General features: G+C 36.6%; 1 protein-coding gene across 1 annotated transcript; it reads left to right on the forward strand.

Annotated features, from left to right (window-relative positions):
* The first annotated feature begins 15,545 nt into the window (after positions 1-15,545).
* Positions 15,546-17,495, forward strand: LOC141639981 (uncharacterized). The gene is made up of 4 exons (XM_074448951.1): positions 15,546-16,192; positions 16,439-16,528; positions 16,945-17,012; positions 17,233-17,495. The coding sequence occupies exons 1-4, from the start codon at positions 15,575-15,577 to the stop codon at positions 17,372-17,374; spliced, it is 918 nt and encodes a 305-aa protein (XP_074305052.1). The 5' UTR covers positions 15,546-15,574; the 3' UTR covers positions 17,375-17,495.
* Positions 17,496-18,229: the final 734 nt, after the last annotated feature.

Raw genomic sequence — 18,229 nt, forward strand, 5'->3', positions numbered from 1 at the left:
ATCATGGAAATGTACGATAGCATCTTGAGAGGGTGTGAGTCAATGGTTATATCGGAGTTCAGGACGACATGTTAGCCGTGAATTTTAAGGTATTAAAGGAGTAAGAAGCTGATAGAGTGTTTGCACGATATAAGATTTTGATGGAGAATTAAGTGACGATACAATTAAGGATGGAATTGGAAAGAATGTTGAGGTAAATTTTGTTGATGGATTTGGTGTTCGTTATTAGGATGACAACCAAAGAGAGGAAATGAATTGTTATATTAAGAAGCAATAGTAAGAGAGTGGTCACATGAAGGATGGTGGTGCCGTAGTGTTGTCACTAGTGGTCGAGGATGATGTCACATAGGGAAGTTAGTTATTCTAACGAGGATGATTTTACGGAGACTGATTGGTATGTATGGTTGTGAAGGAGTATGAGATGTGCTTATAGGAGGTGCCTTCTAGTAGTTGGGTACTGACGATATAGTTACGTTCGTCGAGTGGTGATAATTGTGAGAGTGGGAGGATATGTTGTGAAGGGCATCTGAGTTAAGTTCGGACGAGAGGTATTCTTTATCAAGTGGTAACTTACGTAACCAAGATTGGCTAGTTACATTCGATTATGGGTCCATGATGTGTTTAAATATTTGTGTGAGGTTCTGACCTCATGAGTCATGGTATGGATAATATTCATAAGGTTGGTATCTGTGATTCCGTGTAATATGTTGCGTCATGATCTAATAGAGCGGTTTTAAGAAAGTCTTCTGGTCAAGAAAGTTGCACTGAGTTAATGTTATGAGATTGTAAAAGTTGCGATGTCTATAGATATGGTTTTTGTGTCCGAGTGGCGATTCGGGCACGGTTATATAGATTCTTTTTTATTTACTTATGAGACAAACTTTCGAAAGTATATCTTAGTTACTTAGATTGTTGTTTGTTTACTGCTATTTGCTGTCAGTGTCGGTTTGGGCATATAGAGTGTTGTTTTGTTTATTAATGTTTCTTATCAGTTTCGGTTTCGGATTGAGGGTAGAGTAGGATATGGAAGAAAGTTGAGTATGTTTCCGTTGTTGTCATGGTATAGTGATATTCTGTTATTGGGACATAGTGGTGGCAAGAGTTGTGTGGAATGGGTGTATGCTGAGCTAGAAGCGGCAAGTGGTTCGTGATCTTTGTTGGGACAGTGAGTGTAGGGTGTTGGGAACTAGTATTATGTTAAGTTATGGATGAGTTTTACGGCAATAAATAGGCGAACTTGAAGATCTAGTGTGAGTGTAAGTAACAATTGTGAATCGTGAGTTATGATTGTGGAGATAAGTGCATGTATAAAGAAGTATGTCTTTTGTGGTATAGATTATGTGGTGTGCCGAATGAATTGAGGTATGAGAATAGCTAGAGTAAGAGAGCCTTGGATATAGGAATGGATGTAGTAGGTGTCGAGGCTATAGGCGGATATCGTTGACATACGGTGGTGATGAGGATAATGAGAAGATATAGTTAAGGATCTAGTATTAGTGAGTTACGAGGACGTAACATTTATCTTAAGAGGAGTAGGATGCGACAAAGAGAGTTGATGGTTGTACATATTATAGTATAATTGGAAGTTTGAGTGTTGATGTAGAGTAAAGGATGGATCTGTGTTATGGTTGATTTTGTTACAGGTAATGGCAGTGCTTGTAGCAGTATGATGGTTGTGAGTGTGAGTAAACTTCGAGGACGAAGTTCGTTTTTAAGGGTGGTAGAATGTAATATTCCGTTTTGATGGTTGATCTTATTAGGTGGATTGTCTTGGTATTGAGTTGCTAGTGAGTGTTATGGAAGTGAGATAGAGTTGGCAACACTTATGTTATGGTTATTCGATAATACTATGGAGTTAGTATCGAGAGGCAATGATGTAGTTGAGACGATATCGTGAGCCGTGTTGTGGAAGTAAGCTTGGTTGGCGAAGTTAGCGTTAGGTGCTCATGTTTTATAGGTTGGGTTTGAACTTCGGGGACGAAGTTCTTTTTAAGGAGGGAAGACTGTAATACCACAGTTTTCCTAAGTCAGCTACTCGGCCGAATAGGGCTTACTCGGCCGAGTAAGTGTGTCGTGTACTTCTGGACAACTTTCTACCCAGGAATACTCGACCGAGTATGGGAATACTCGACCGAGTATGGGAATACTCGACCGAGTAGAGGATACTCGGCCGAGTATACTCTATACTCGACCGAGTATCCGGTCTGACGGGTGTTATTTCTGCGGTTTTGATTAAAATGATTAGAGATTATATATAATCGTTTGCCAGTTTCTAAAATCATTTCTTCCAAAACATAAACTACGTTTCATTCTCTTTAAATCATCTTCATCAATTCCAAGGCAAAGGTCGTCGATTGTGGGTTCTAGCATCTTATTCCGTGTCAATCGCCGTGGTAAGTGTCTTATCCTTGTTGATCTATTGTTGTTCTTATAAGTTAACAAACCCTAATTTGGGTTAATTTGGGGGTTTTGGGTTTTGGTCATCGTATGTGTTGTTGATTATTGATTATCGTTGTTGTAGGTGATGATGTGTTACTAGTTGTGCATTTGTATTATTGGCTGCGACATAACAGATTGCGAGAAGGTAGGGTTTCCCTACTCAGCTCCTATTTAATTGATTTGAGATTGTATTGTATTGTGCACGATTGATTGTGTGCTGATCTTTGTGGGAGTGTTGGTGTTGGTGTTGGTGTTGTGATGATTGTGGTGGAGTCACTTGCGGGAGTGGCTCCACACCCTAGTTCGCCCTCTGTGGAACCCGTCACGAGAGAAGATGTGCACATTAAGGGACAGGGATATCACTCGTTGATGAGCGGGGCTTAGGTGGGGATTGGCTGCGGTCCCCCACTGGCGGCGAGGATTACCTGTTGGGATGGGTAATCTGGCAGGGCTACACACTTCGGTGTGTAGTCGGTTACTGTGTGAGATCGGAAGATAGGAGGAGGATGATGATGTTTGGTTACCTTTTTGTACTTGTCTTATCTTGATTATTCAGTAACTGACCCCGTTGTTGTTTTATAAAATATGTGGTGATCCATTCGGGGATGGTGAGCAGATTGTGACAGGTGATGCAGTTCTTTAGCTATGGGACAGTTACGGGGAGTCATCACTCGAGTCTAGCTTCCGCCGTCAAGAGACTTAGCTTGCATTCTTTCAAGTTGTTTAGTTTTCAAAGTTATACTTTGGCTTGGTTTTTGGAAACATGTAATCGTTAAACTCAGTTACACTTTAATAAATGTGTTTTGGATTGTTAACTTTGATATACTAACCTCGAGCAACCGAGATGGTAACAGCCTTTCATGCTAGGGTAGTCCTTGGTAAGGTACCTTGGTATGAGGGTGTGTTACAATTATACTCATCTTGCATGGCTTGGCGCCATTGAGGAAGAATGAGAGCTTGTTTGGCCGTGGTTGGTAGCGAGTGAGCAGTGGCGGAAGCATGAGCTAGGTTTGCATATTTGGGGTTAAGTTTTCGTATATTATTGGTAAGTAGTGACTACATTGCGTTGTGGAGGAGAATTTGGTGTCGATGTGTCAGTCGGAGCTGTGGGTGATGGGGTGGTGTTAGAGGAAGTATCGTCGAGAAAGAAGGTGTTGGAGTCGTTAGTGGAGGATGCTGAAGGCTGAGTTGTGCGTCTTGTGTAAACATTGGTGATAGGGTGTCGAGATTGGACGGCAGTGGAAGAGGAGGAGGTGGTGGGTTCCGTGGAGGGCTGTGATAAGATGGGTATAACAAGTCGACACCAATCATCCGGATTGGTGTTTGCAGAGGGTGGTGGCGCGGTGGTTAGGAGACGTTTATAAGCAAATTCGTCTTCAACAAATTTAACGTGACGAGAGGTATATATACGATTGGTCTTTGGGTCGAGGCAATGAAAGGCACTTTGGGTGGATGAGTACTCTACGAAGAAACATTGTATAGAACGATAGTCAAGTTTGTTCTTCGTATATGGCCATAGCCAAGGGTAACATAGACAACCGAAGTTGTGTAATTTTGAATAATGGGGTTCAACGTTGTGTAATTTCGAGTATATTGTTTGATTATGTAAGGTCTTAGTAAGTAGACGATTAATTAGATATGTCGCCGTACTAAAGGCAAAAGGCTAAAGTATGGTTGGGAGGCCTACGTGAGAAAGTAGTGCGAGGCCTGTTTCAACTATATGAGATGTCGTCGTTCAGCGTATCCATTGTGCTCGGGGGTGTGAGGTGGAGAGGTGTAATGGCTAATTCCATTGTCAAGTAAATTGGGTGTTAATTTTTGAAATTCTCCACCATTGTCAGAGAAGAATTATCGAACGGTTTTTTGAAAATATTTTTCTACTAAAGCCTTAAATCGGAGAAAGACTTGAGCAGTTTCGGATTTTTGTTTTAACGGAAATAGCCATATGTATTTAGTGAAATGGTCTACAAATAAAACATAATACTTGTAGTGTTCTCGAGATAGGATGGGGCTTATCCAAAGGTCCGAGTAAATTACTTCAAGCGGTGCGGTGGTTTTAAATGACGATGTCGCAAACGGTAGTTTTGTGCTTTTACTAATATGACCCGAATCACAAAACGAAAAATCGAAAATAGGAAGTGTTGCATTTTTATTGATAACTTTCATTACATCATAAGTCAGGTGTCCTAATTTATGATGCCACGAAAGAGGAGTTGAGCCTTTCTTGGTTAAATAGGTGCTTGGTTGGGACGGACTCAACTCGTAAATCCCGTCTTTCGTATTGCCTCGGAGGAGTGTCGCACCGTCGAGACCGCCTTTACAATAAAGGAAGACGATGAGAAAATAACATAAGCATTATTATCGCGGCACAATTGCGAAATCGACAAAATATTACGGAAATTCTCGGACATGTAAAACATTATTAAACTTTAGAGAGGAAAAAGGTAAGCGAAGAGAACCTATATTGGCAATATCCAGTGCAGAGCCGTCTCCAATGAAGAGGTTATCCTGGCCGAGATAAGGTGAGTGAAGAGCGAGGGTATCGAGGTTATGAGTGACATGATGTGAGGCCCCACTGTCGAGAGGATAGTTGGGGTTTGGACTCGAGTTGCTCGAGGTGGCAGTATTGGCTTGAGGTGGGTTTTCGTGGTGAGGGGTTGGTGGTGCAGGAAAGACGATATTGGGAAAGAGTTTTCGAAAATACGGACAGTTGGCTATAGCGTGGCCAACTTGACGGCACCATTGACAACGCCCTTTAATGGGGCGAGTAGTGGTGTTGGTGGACGAGGAATGAGGGGTTTCCGTAGGGTTGCATGGAGGAGCGTGGTTGGTGTGGTTTTGTGAGAGGATAAGTTGGCAGTGGGTTGAAAAAGGTCGAGAAGTTTGCCGCTTAAGGAGAAGCTCATGGTGAAGCGATTTCTCATGAAGCAATTCAAAAGAAATCGGGTTGTCGCGGGCACGTACGGTGTCCATGACGGGTTTGTATAGGTTATAGTCGAGGCCTCTTAGGACTTTCGAGACTATGTCATCTGGGTCGATGGTTAGTGGTTTTACTATTGAATCACTAATCGATTGGTCGATGCACGCTTTAAAAGCGTTCATATAATCACTAATCGATTGGTCAGTGGTTTTACTATTGAATCTAGTCGGTCTTTGAGTTGCAAAATGTGTGCCCGAGAGGGGTTGGCATAGGTGTTGGCAAGGATGTCCCAAGCCTCTTTAGAGGTTGTGGCTCGGACAATAAGAGCCTGGACCATGGCACTCAGAGTACCCATGAGGGCACCGAGAATCAGGCCATCTTGCTTTAGCCAAGTAAGGTAGGCCGGGTTTGGTTTTTCTTGTTTGTCATCACCAGAGATGGCGGGTGGTGGGGATTTGTGAGATCCGCCGAGAAAGCCGAATAGGCTATACCCGAACAAGATATTCATGAGTTGGAAGCGCCAAGACACATAGTTCATCGGGTTGAGCTTGACGCAATTATTAAGGTTGAGGGAAATCAGTGGTGTTGCGGTGTCGTGGGGGTTGGGAATGGTGTTTTCTGGGTTTGTCATGGTGGTGGGATTGGTGATGGTGACTGAAATAGGGGCGACTCTTTTGAAGGTGGTGGCTGGACGGGGTGAAAGGGGGTTGTTGGAGGATCTCTTGTGGCTCCTAGATACCATATGAGAATCTTATATTAATGTGTGTAAAGGATACATCTTAGTGATGCAAGGTATTTATAGTGTGTAAGGTAAAGCTAAATTAGGCTAGAAAGAGGAGCCTTTAGATAAGAATTATTTACGATCTATATTTACAATATGAATGCATCATTTGATTGAGGTAGAATTGATTGTGATGATTTACTTGCTTGATTTGCTGATTAGGGAAGATATGGAGGATATACTATGATTATTGTTGATACTTACCACCAATTAACATCATCTATCATCCAATAATTCAAGACTTAATCTTTCAATTTCCATGTTGATTTCTCTTAATTTGTTGGGTTGTAATCAAACTATGGTTGGGTAAGTCTTTCCTCTTAGTTGTAATATCATTCAAAGTTCTAAACTTTGGTATTGTAAGACACGGGTAAATAACTTTACACCAAATTAGTTCAACAAAGGCAGCGGGAGCGGCTATTAATGACTGTATGATACTCTGTAAATTTGGTAAATTCTTTTCTTATTCTCTTTGAAAATGGAGTGACCAATATTTGAGGCAGACAGACAAGGCAAGAATATACTGTTGGACCGTGTCCTAGTTACGTTTTATATTTTGATGATGACAAGTATATAATAATTGGTATATAAGTTTGCACGTAATTGTTTGTTTAGTCTTTATAGATTAACGAGGTTACAAATTGCAAAATGACGATTTGATAATTCGGTTTGAGTTCGTGATCGAGATGATGAAAGGAACTTACAACTGAAGAATTTTCAAGGAAGATTAGTCATTAGTTAGTTCGTCACTCCTTTGCGATATTTAATAATTGTTTTGAGTCCGTCTCAAATTATAATTGTAACGATTATAACTTGACACACTCATACTCCAAGTTATAGTCGATTGTACTATAATATAGGGTGACTACGTAACACGATATTTTCGAAAGAAATTTATTTTATATTTTACAAACATTAATTTGGATTTTATAAAATAAAAGTTGATTAGTTTTTAATTAATAAAAACGTTTTCTATTTGGAGTCAAATTTGTCTTTTTAAATACTAAAGTGAGTTCATCTTATCCTTTATGTTAATTAAAATATGTAATAACTTATGAGTAATTACAATTTTAGACGAACTCGCACACATGACAATTTATGTGTGAGATAAGAATAGTACAATTTGTCTTGTACTACAACACCCGTATTCCTTGATCAATCACGTGTAAATGCCATGGTTTGTACAAATTGTTTTTTGACTCAAACTCTTACTCTATGTTTTTAAAGTCACGTTGGATTGTTGCAATTGAGTGAAATCTCAATCACTAATTATTTTATGGTTAATTAGAAATTGAGTTTGTCTACACTATTGTATATTCTTCCAACATATCTGATCATTATACGTAATTTGTGCAAAGGGAGTATACCTCAAACTCTTAATTTATCTCTAGTATAAATAGAGGTATTGGTACACATTAAAATTCACTTTTCCAAATATATAATTTGTGAGCATAATTTTGTCTTTGTTTTAAAGAGCTTTTAATTGCGAGATTTATTTTCTTTTTGGAAAGTCGTGTTACTCAAGTCAACAATTGTTAAGTATCGTTATGAAGAATAGTGGTCATAGATTTATCTCTTATTCGTTCAATTGTGTGAACAATCTTTGAGATACTCTTATTACTTTCTTTATAACGAGAGGAAGTCGAGTGTTTAGTAATACTCATTATTACAACTATAGTTAGTTGTAAAAGGGGTTGATTATTTTGTAATCCGTGGAAAGGTACTAAAATAATTAATCGAGAATAGTGGACGTAGGCTTCGGGGTGTAAAGCTGAACCACTTCAAAAATCCGATGTGCAAGTTTATTTATCGCTTATTTTATTGTTTTTAATATTGTGTGATATTTGTATTACTTGAATTTAATCGATAAATTCAAAGTATAAATATCATACAAATCCAGATTCGATCAAAGTCGAAAAAGTGGTAGATACTCAATTCACCCCCCCTCTTGAGTATTTCATAGGGATCCATAGACTCTTCAATTGGTATCAGAGCCTCGTGCTCTTGATTGCCTAACATCAAAAGAGGCTGATCCGGCGTTTTTCTATTTTTGTTAGTTTGTTATTTTTATTTTATTTTTCTTTAAAATATCTTTTATTATGGATTCCAAATATCTTAAGTGTCCTGGTTTCGATGGAAAAAATTACGGTCTTTGGAAAAATATGATGACTCATTACATTAAGGGTCATGATTGGGAATGCTGGAAAATTATTCAAAAAGGCCCTAATAAAATTATGGTACCTTCCAGTGAAGGCACTGCCCATGAAAAGAACGAGGATGACTATACCGAGGCAGACTATAAGAAAGCTGAGAAAAATTCGAAAGCTATGACTATTTTGCAAAATGGCATAAGTCTAACTGAATTTGATCGGTTTTCTTCATGTACATCTGCTAAGGAAATATGGGATAGTCTTGAACTAGCCTATGAAGGAACATCTCTTGTCAGAAAACATAGAGTAGACTTGCGTATTCAACAATATGAATTGTTCTCTATGGAGGATGATGAAAGTATAAATAACATGTCTACTCGCTTTTCAAATATTACCAATGAACTTAAAAATCTTGGTAGAAAATTCGAGTCCGAGGATATTGTCAGGAAAATCTTAAGAAGTTTAACTGAAAAGTGGTAACCTAAGGTTACCGCGATTGAAGAAGCTAAAGATCTATCCTCACTCTCTTATCAAGAGTTGCTTGGTTCACTTATGGCGCATTTAACTTACTCTTAACAAGCGTGCAAGTGATTCAAGAAAAATCAAAGGGATAGTTTAAAGCTACTTCAAAGCGATGAAGATCGCGACATTAAGGATGAAACAATAACTTTTGCTATCCGTTTTAAAAATGCTATTTCCAAGAACAAGCAAAAGAAATCAACTGTTGACGATAAACCTAGTGGTTCAAAAGTATCTATGTCAAACAAAGGTTGTTTCAAACGTGGTGAGGTTGATCATATGATAAAAAATTGTCCCACATGGAAAGAAATAAAGTTCAAGGCCAAAAGAGAGAAAACAAAGAATGAGTATAAACAAGTCATGATGGCATCCTGTTGGGGAGATTTAGATTCAGAAGATTCAGAAGATCTTGATGATAATGATGACGGCCGAAGAAGGACTGATGTGTGTCTTATGGGAAAATCTGATTCTGAAGAAGAAGAAGAAGACGATGAGGTAAGTTTTATTCGTCTTAAGAAACAAGCCAAGAAATTGTCAAAAAATTCACTCAATGAATATTTTAAGAAAACTCTTGACCAATGTCGTGAACAAAATCTTGAATTAATTGATTTGAAAGAACAAATTCTTGATATTGCTGAAGAAAATCAGGTTTTAAAATCAAAGGTTAAGAAGCAGAATTCTAAGGTTACAACTGATTCAGCTATAACCTTAGAATCAGTTAAATTGCAAAAAGCTATTTTAGAATCTAAGGTTATAGCTTATGATGTTATAACTAAAGACCTAAAAGAGAAGAATGCTTTACTAGAATCTAAGGTTATAGCTAATGATGCTATAACTTCAGATCTAAAAGAGAAAAACAACGTTTTTAAATCTGAGGTTATAGCTCACGAAGCCATAACTTCAGAACTAAAAGAGAAAAACGATTTTCTCACTCAGCAATTGAATGATTTGAAGTCTGAATTGAGAAATATTAAGAAACAACATTCTCTTGAAAAGCATATATTAAACAAAAGATTTCTTGACTTTCGCGAGAATTTGTTAAAAAATAATGTTCCTAGAGAGTCGGAATCTGACCATAAAGAGTGTCAAAAAGAGATAGAGTCGTTAAAAGATTTACTTAGACATGCTAGAATGGTTTATGACAAATGGGAAGGTAGCACTAAAGTTCTTAATTTCTTGTCTCAGCAATCAGATAATAATATGAATATGGGATTAGGACATGAGTGCTATAGTCGTAGAGACCATGAAAAATGCAAGTCTAGCCCTTCTGATCATGATTTTAGGAAACGGAAATATGTGGACTTACCGGAGTATTTAATATGTACTTATTGCGGTAAATCCGGTCATCTCCTAAATTCATGTGTCAAGCGTAAAATTGATCTAAATGAAGGGATTAAATTTGTCAGAGAATTGGGCTTTTATGAAGAGGACTTGTTAGAAGAGAAGGAACATAAAGAAAGTAGTAATAATGAGTTTAGATGGAATTGTGACGGTGGATTTCAAAATCCAATAAATCTTGATTATCAAAGGAAAACTCATACTACTACTCCCAATGCTAAATCAAGCTATCCTACCCGATCTAGTGTTAACCAAGTGAGATCTAAATACACCAATACTAGTCGATCTAGTTCACCCGTCAAAAGAAAAATTGTGAGACAGGTTTGGATTAGAAAAGATGAGATTTTTAGGGTGACTAACGTCAAAGGACCCAACTTAGCTTGGGTACCAAAAAATCGAATCTAATTTTCTTGCAGGCTATGGTGAAAGAAAGCAATCAGTGGTACCTCGACAATGGTTGCTCTAGACATAACAAGTGATATTTGTTAGTTTCTTTCACTAGATCTTTTTTATGGAGGTACGGTTACTTGTGATGATAAAAAGAGGAAAAGTGCTGAAGTTATAGTATATGAACTATAACCGCACCGCAATACAAAAACTGGTGTCTGAAGGTATGGAAGACTCCACTATAAGCCCAAGATCAAACTCAGGGGGACCAAATGAGGTATTTCTGCAACTTACAATAATTGGTGCAACGTATGAATCAAATCATGGAAATTATCTACGATGCTCACGATGTCTTGGTATGTGTTCTCACTATAAGAATTTAATTTTTGTTTTTGCGTGTAACGACCAAGAACATTAACGATTATTTCAATTTTCTATATAATACCTTGAACCATACCCGTTTTCAAAATTGAAATCAGACATTAATTTCTTATGAGATCATGTTGAAAAAGGGAATATATATGAAACTTGAGTTTTGTAGTACTGAGAAACAGTAGATCGATATTTTGACTAAGCCATTAGCTAGAGAACATTTTGAGACGTTACGATTGGAAATTGGTTTAATCGGTGGCACCTAAAACCGTCAAAAATATTTATTTTTCCTTATATAACTGACTAGTTGAGACGAGATTGTATGACTGTGTCCGTATTTCCGCTGCTAAATATTAACTTTGATGAAGTGCATATTATATTATGAGATTGATTGATATGTTAATTACTTTGCAAATTAATTACATTATATGATGTTGTAACCAATTTTTTCCCAACATATCCATGTTTCACCCATACTTACAAATATTACACCTAGTCAAATAGAAATTGATCAATTGTATGTAAATTTTATCTTATGAGATAAAATTATAAGTTGTCAATTTCTAGACTAGTACCTATACTTTCCTACTCTTTGTTTCTCTCGTACAACACAACCACCTACTCCTACTGCTATAATAATTTCCCTGATAAAACACACACCCCTTTTCTCTATTCCTATGCCAATGAATTAATTCATCCTTAAGTCCCTAACCCATCACTTTGCCAAATACATTCATCTTTCCTGTAAACACTTCCCATTATTTCACAATGTCTTTACCTGCAAAACGAACTCGCCAATCCAAACCCAACCCAAATCGTTAACCTGTAGTCCTCTGATTCCCGTCCGACCATACCAACTACTACCCAACCTATCAACTACACAATTTACCAAAAAAACTTACCAAATCTGTTCATTAAACCGGTCAATCGAGCAAGAGTGAAAACTGAAAACGGAAACAGAATTTAGGTAAAGTAACTGAGGTTGATGTTGAAGAAACCGAAGGAGATAAGGTGGAGTGTTTGGATGCGGTTGTGCAGGAGAGTGGTACTCAAATATGGAGTGTTGTGGGCTGTTGTGAATGGTCAGAGAGTGTCGATATTTTGTGAGGAGTTTGCGACGGAATGATAGGTTCCGATTGGGGGTTTGGAGATAGTTCAAGGCGCTGATTGGAGCGGTTTTAGTGAAAATGAAAACTTTGTCTAGAAACGATGTTTTGATGACGCGACTGACGATTCTAGTGCGGTATTAGCGGATGAGTTTACACCGAAGTGTTGTTGAAACTTGAAAATGTTGCTGCGGGTACATTGAATGTGGGTTGATGGGTGTGTATATGAGATTGTTACGTTACTAATTTCAAGCAATCGACTACGGTCGATATGGTGATATGGATTTCTCGAATTTCAGAGGCTAAAGGTGTGGTTGGTGTCGCGAGTTATGGTATGAAATCAAAAGATAGGATGTGTGATCGGATTCTCAGTTTGTTGGGTCTTGATCTTCACGGACCAGCTCAAATTTTAAAAAAAAAAACACGAAACGTATTGATTCCCGAATGGTTGTGCAAGTACAGTCGGTAAATGGTTGTGCAAGTACAGTCGGTGAATCGGGTGTTCTTGATTCCCGAATAGTTGCATTTATGGAGCGAGTTGATTCGAGGTTGGAGAGTAGTGTTCTGTTTTGGCTGATGTGAGTTCCAACTTTGCTAGTATGAGTCTATCTGGTTACCCGAACCCAGGTGCGGTTATGAGTGCTTCTGTGAACCGAGGTTGTATGAATGGATGGTAAAGCGTCAATCAGTGCTGAATTTTATCGGGTCGGAGGTTCAGGCGCAAGTATCGTTGTTGGATGTTATTAGTAACGAACTACAGGCACGCGGTTCTATGTTGACTAGTGTAAAGGGGTTTGTGAGGACAGTATTTCCGTTCCAAAGGAAGTGTTTGGGTGCTTTCTGGTTGTACTAATAAGGAGTTGTGTGAAGACCGTGGAGCCGTTATTTATGAGGGCGTGGTTCTAAAGGAGGTTATGGAGAAGGCCGTGTCGAAAGTTGTTTACTTTGAGGGAGGATTTCAGTTGAACACTAATGCGATTAACACAAGCATAGAATTTCGCACCCGTCCAAAACTCAGCCTTATCAACCTAACCTCGCCCTTTTATCAGCCTTATCCTAGCTTACTTATTATTACTTATCTTAAGACCGTCTTAACCATAATTATTCCTTATTTTACCTTGGTTATGATTTAATTGCGTTGTTGATTTTTTTTGCTTAGTTGATGACATAGACGATGTCGTGGTTTCTATTACTAGGGGCTTAATCTCATTTTCTTTTGTGTGCTATTGACTTGGTTATATACTTAGCTTCGGTTCATATTATTCTAGTCGTTTTATGTCTTTTTCTCGTCTTTTCGATGATGTCAAGAGGGGGAAGTAAATGGACTTGAATACCGTTATTTGCCTAAGCTTGCTCCTTGTCAAGATCATACGTCTCTTAAGGTCCTTAGGTGCTATAGCTTAGGTCACGTATCAAACCGTTACTTCAACGTATTTACAATTATGATTGTTTTTGGGTTGAGGGGGAACTAAACCGTAGAAACAAATCTAGGAGACTTGCCATCATCAAAAGGGGGAAATTGTTGGACCGTGTCCTAGTTACGTTTTATGTTTTGATGATGACAAGTATATAATAATTGTTATATAAGTTTGCACGTAATTGTTTGTTTAGTCTTTATAGATTAACGAGGTTACAAATTGCAAAATGACGATTTGATAATTCGGTTTGAGTTCGTGATCGAGATGATGAAAGGAACTTACAACTGAAGAATTTTCAAGGAAGATTAGTCATTAGTTAGTTCGTCTCTCCTTTGCGATATTTAATAATTGTTTTGAGTCTGTCTCAAATTATAATTGTAACGATTATAACTTGACACACTCATACTCCAAGTTATAGTCGATTGTACTATAATATAGGGTGACCACGTAACACGATATTTTCGAAAGAAATTTATTTTATATTTTACAAACATTAATTTGGATTTTATAAAATAAAAGTTGATTAGTTTTTAATTAATAAAAACGTTTTCTATTTGGAGTCAAATTTGTCTTTTTAAATACTAAAGTGAGTTCATCTTATCCTTTATGTTAATTAAAATATGTAATAACTTATGAGTAATTACAATTTTAGACGAACTCGTACACATGACAATTTATGCATGAGATAAGAATAGTACAATTTGTCTTGTACTACAACACCCGTATTCCTTGATCAATCACGTGTAAATGTCATGGTTTGTACAAATTATTTTTTGACTCAAACTCTTACTCTATGTTTTTAAAGTCACGTTGGATTGTTGCAATTGAGTGGAATCTCAATCACTAATTATTTTATGGTTAATTAGAAATTGAGTTTGTCTACACTATTGTATATTCTTCCAACATATCTGATCATTATACGTAATTTGTGCAAAGGGAGTATACCTCAAACTCTTAATTTATCTCTAGTATAAATAGAGGTATTGGTACACATTAAAATTCACTTTTCCAAATATATAATTTGTGAGCATAATTTTGTCTTTGTTTTAAAGAGCTTTTAATTGCGAGATTTATTTTCTTTTTGGAAAGTCGTGTTACTCAAGTCAACAATTGTTAAGTATCGTTCTGGAGAATAGTGGTCATAGATTTATTTCTTATTCGTTCAATTGTGTGAACAATCTTTGAGATACTCTTATTACTTTCTTTATATCGAGAGGAAGTCGAGTGTTTAGCAATACTCATTATTACAACTATAGTTAGTTGTAAAAGGGGTTGACTATTTTGTAATCCGTGGAAAGGTACTAAAATAATTAATCGAGAATAGTGGACGTAAGCTTCGGGGTGTGAAGCTGAACCACTTCAAAAATCCACTGTGCAAGTTTATTTATCGCTTATTTTATTGTTTTTAATATTGTGTGATATTTGTATTACTTGAATTTAATCGATAAATTCAAAGTATAAATATGATACAATTCCAGATTCGATCAAAGTCGAAAAAGTGGTAGATACTCAATTCACCCCCCTCTTGAGTATTTCATAGGGATCCATAGACTCTTCATATACAAATTGTTAACACAGTCTAGGTTTTACCAAGAACATACAAATTGTTTTAATCAACGCCCTTCTTTTGGATGACGGAGCCAATGTGCAACCGTTACTGTAGTTGGGCATTAGGTTAACCCCCCGGACAACGAGATTGCAAGCAGATCAACTCAGTCAAAGCATTAATGGCCATATAAAACAGTGACTTCAACGAAAAATACAATCATGTCGCCTTTCCTTTCTTTTTTGGAGTTTGTTCAAAATACACCCTGCTTGTTCTACACATTACTCTGTCAAATAACTATCAAACTTCATTTGTCGAAATAAACAGCTAATTACCGTAATACTATGATTAGAGAAAGACGAGACTTGTACATGTAATATCACTAATCTTATACATGTAATATTATTAAACTAACTATATTATACATGTAATTCTATTTAATTTAGGAGTATGTTTTACTACTTGTGTGAGGACTAGGTTAAATACTCATCTTATATAAGAAGCAAGGCACTTAATTATTAGACATCGTTGCATGCAGCTACATAAACTCCAGATTTCCAAAGCCGAAAACCTCGAAATATTTCATAAAGGGTTAAAGATGGTGAATACCATGAGTACTTACAAGACCATGCTACACAATGTAATGAAATTAGCTGGGATGAGGACCAAACAAGTCGAAATAGAACCCGGGACTACGATTCACTTTTGGGTTCCATCTAAAAAGAGCAATAACAAGCCAAATATCGTTCTAGTCCACGGTTTTCAAGCTGACGGAATATTAACATGGCAATTTCAAGTTTTATCCTTGAGAAAAAAGTACAATGTTTATGTCCCTGATTTACTCTTCTTTGGTAAATCATATACTAGTAGAAGTGAAAGAAGTACAAGATTTCAGGCAGATTGTTTGGCAATTGGGCTAAATAAGTTGGGCTTAGAGGAGAATTGTATATATGTTGGGTTTAGTTATGGTGGGATGGTGGGCTTTCAGTTGGCTGAGCATCACCCTGAGTTAGTGGGCTCAATGGTCATCACCGACTCGGTTTTGGCCGAACCCGAGTCCGTAAGTCGTAAGGCTTTGGAAAGAGTCGGGTGCCCGAATTGGTCGGATTGTTTGATGCCTACTACTATTGAGGGTGTCAAGGTGTTGGTTGATATTTCTTCTAACAAGAACAACTTCCCTAAGATGCCGGATTTTTTCTTCAAGCATTATCTTAAGGTATCTTCGAGTCTTACTTTGAATTGGTTTTGTTGATTTTGTACATTGTTATATAAGGATAAATAGGTCTAATTGCTTAATCATGTTTGTGTATATATATATATATAGATAATTGAGTACTAAACCATTTAATTAAATAGGTCTAATTGCTTCTAAGGATGATCGTATACCTCAAATCCATAAGGTGTAGTCACCTTTCTAATTATATCTTGTTTCTAACATGTGTGTATGATTATGATTATGCAGGTTATGTTTGACAATAGAAAAGAGAGAATCGAATTATTAGAAGCGCTCGTGATCAAAGAAAAGGATGTCACAAATTATCAATTTAAACAGGTACGCAAAGTTACATTAAGAAGTGACTAATAGTTTAATCACAAAATTTCATTGAAAACGGACGATATCCGTCACAAGCTTGTGACGGATACCGTTTCCTCTTATAAAATGCCCATTAAAAGGTGAATGGGAAGCACATGGGGACGCCCTACCTTGTCCCCTCTCCCTTTTTGTGAGAGGTTACAAGCTTGTGACGGGCTAATCCCGTCACAAGCAAGACTAGCTGTAGTTTAATTTCGATAAAGTTAGCTACGAAATCGAATATATATTACTCGCTTCTATAATTAAATGTCTTTAGTTGACTCTTTACTCAAATTTTAATTTATTGCCAACGAAACATTCAGTTTCTTCCATAGAGTAATTCATCATATTCCTTTTTTTTGGTTGATTAATATCCCATTGTTTTGTCGTTGCAGCCTATACATCTAATTTGGGGTAACCAAGACAAAATATTCGACATGGAAGTCGCAACCAACTTGAAAGAGTATGACAATCTACTCTACTATTTTATAATTTAAATTGCATTACTATTTTACAATTTTAATCTACCATAATTTATAGGCAATATCATTTACTCAGTTTTAATTATTTGTTTGCAAAATTTATTTTTGCCATAAGTATTTCAATAAAAAAAACAAATAATGAAAAAAGTTTCTTATTATTCTATCATCGCATATATTTACTAAATGTAAACTGAAATGCAGGAGACTCGGTGGCAAGACAAAACTACTTATAGTAGAGGAGGCAGGTCACCTGGCTTTACTAGAAAAGCCTTTTGTCTTTAATCAACGTTTAAGAGAAGCCTTGGACTCTTTCGCAATGGATGCCATACCTTTGATCAACTAGCTAGGTCGTAATTGGTTTACTGTTTTTATGTTTTATGAATTATGATAACAATCTCGATTTACATACTCCATGTATTTGTTTTTTTTCTACGACTTTATTGAGTTTAGGGTAACTGATAACTTATACAACACACCTTTTTAAATTTGGTAACTAAAATAATTTTCTTTCTATACTTATACCTTTTTTTTACACTAACACTTGTACAAAATGGTTAATACAGTTATTTTATAAGTATGAAATAAGTCTCATATCCGTGTTGCATTAATGTCATTTTCGATCCGTCCTATGATCTAATAAAATACTACTAACAAAGAAAATGAAAAATAAAGTCTTCTCCAAAGCCCAACGGTATCAAGACAATTTAGGAACCTAACTAGAACAAAGGAAGACTCGCTACCCCAAAATTTCAAAAAATGGTTATAATTATCGACTTTTGCTGTCCAAAATAGTTATATATGGACCTTAACATAAGTATAAAACAATATTAGAAAAATTTGCTACCCAAAAATTTTATTTTTAGAGGCGTGTATCAAGCATGCACAATCGTCAATGTGACAGAGAAAAGATTGGGTGAATATCTCGCCAACCAAGATATTCTACTCAAATAATTAAGTTAATAATAATGATTTTAGTTTATCCCCGTGATTTCAATCATTTATTTATTTTTGGTGTTGACACAAAGACGAAAAAAAGACAAATTATTTAATGATAAAGTGGACCAATTTAAATGTGGGTTCAAATTGTTCATCAAACCATAAACAAAAAGGTAAACAATTAAGTGAGACCCTAAAATAAAATAGGTAAACAGATAACTTGGACAGAGAGAATATATTGTTAACTTGTTTAGTAAGCATC

The sequence above is a fragment of the Silene latifolia genome, unplaced genomic scaffold, assembly GCF_048544455.1.
Source record: "Silene latifolia isolate original U9 population unplaced genomic scaffold, ASM4854445v1 scaffold_673, whole genome shotgun sequence".
NCBI lineage: Eukaryota > Viridiplantae > Streptophyta > Magnoliopsida > Caryophyllales > Caryophyllaceae > Silene > Silene latifolia.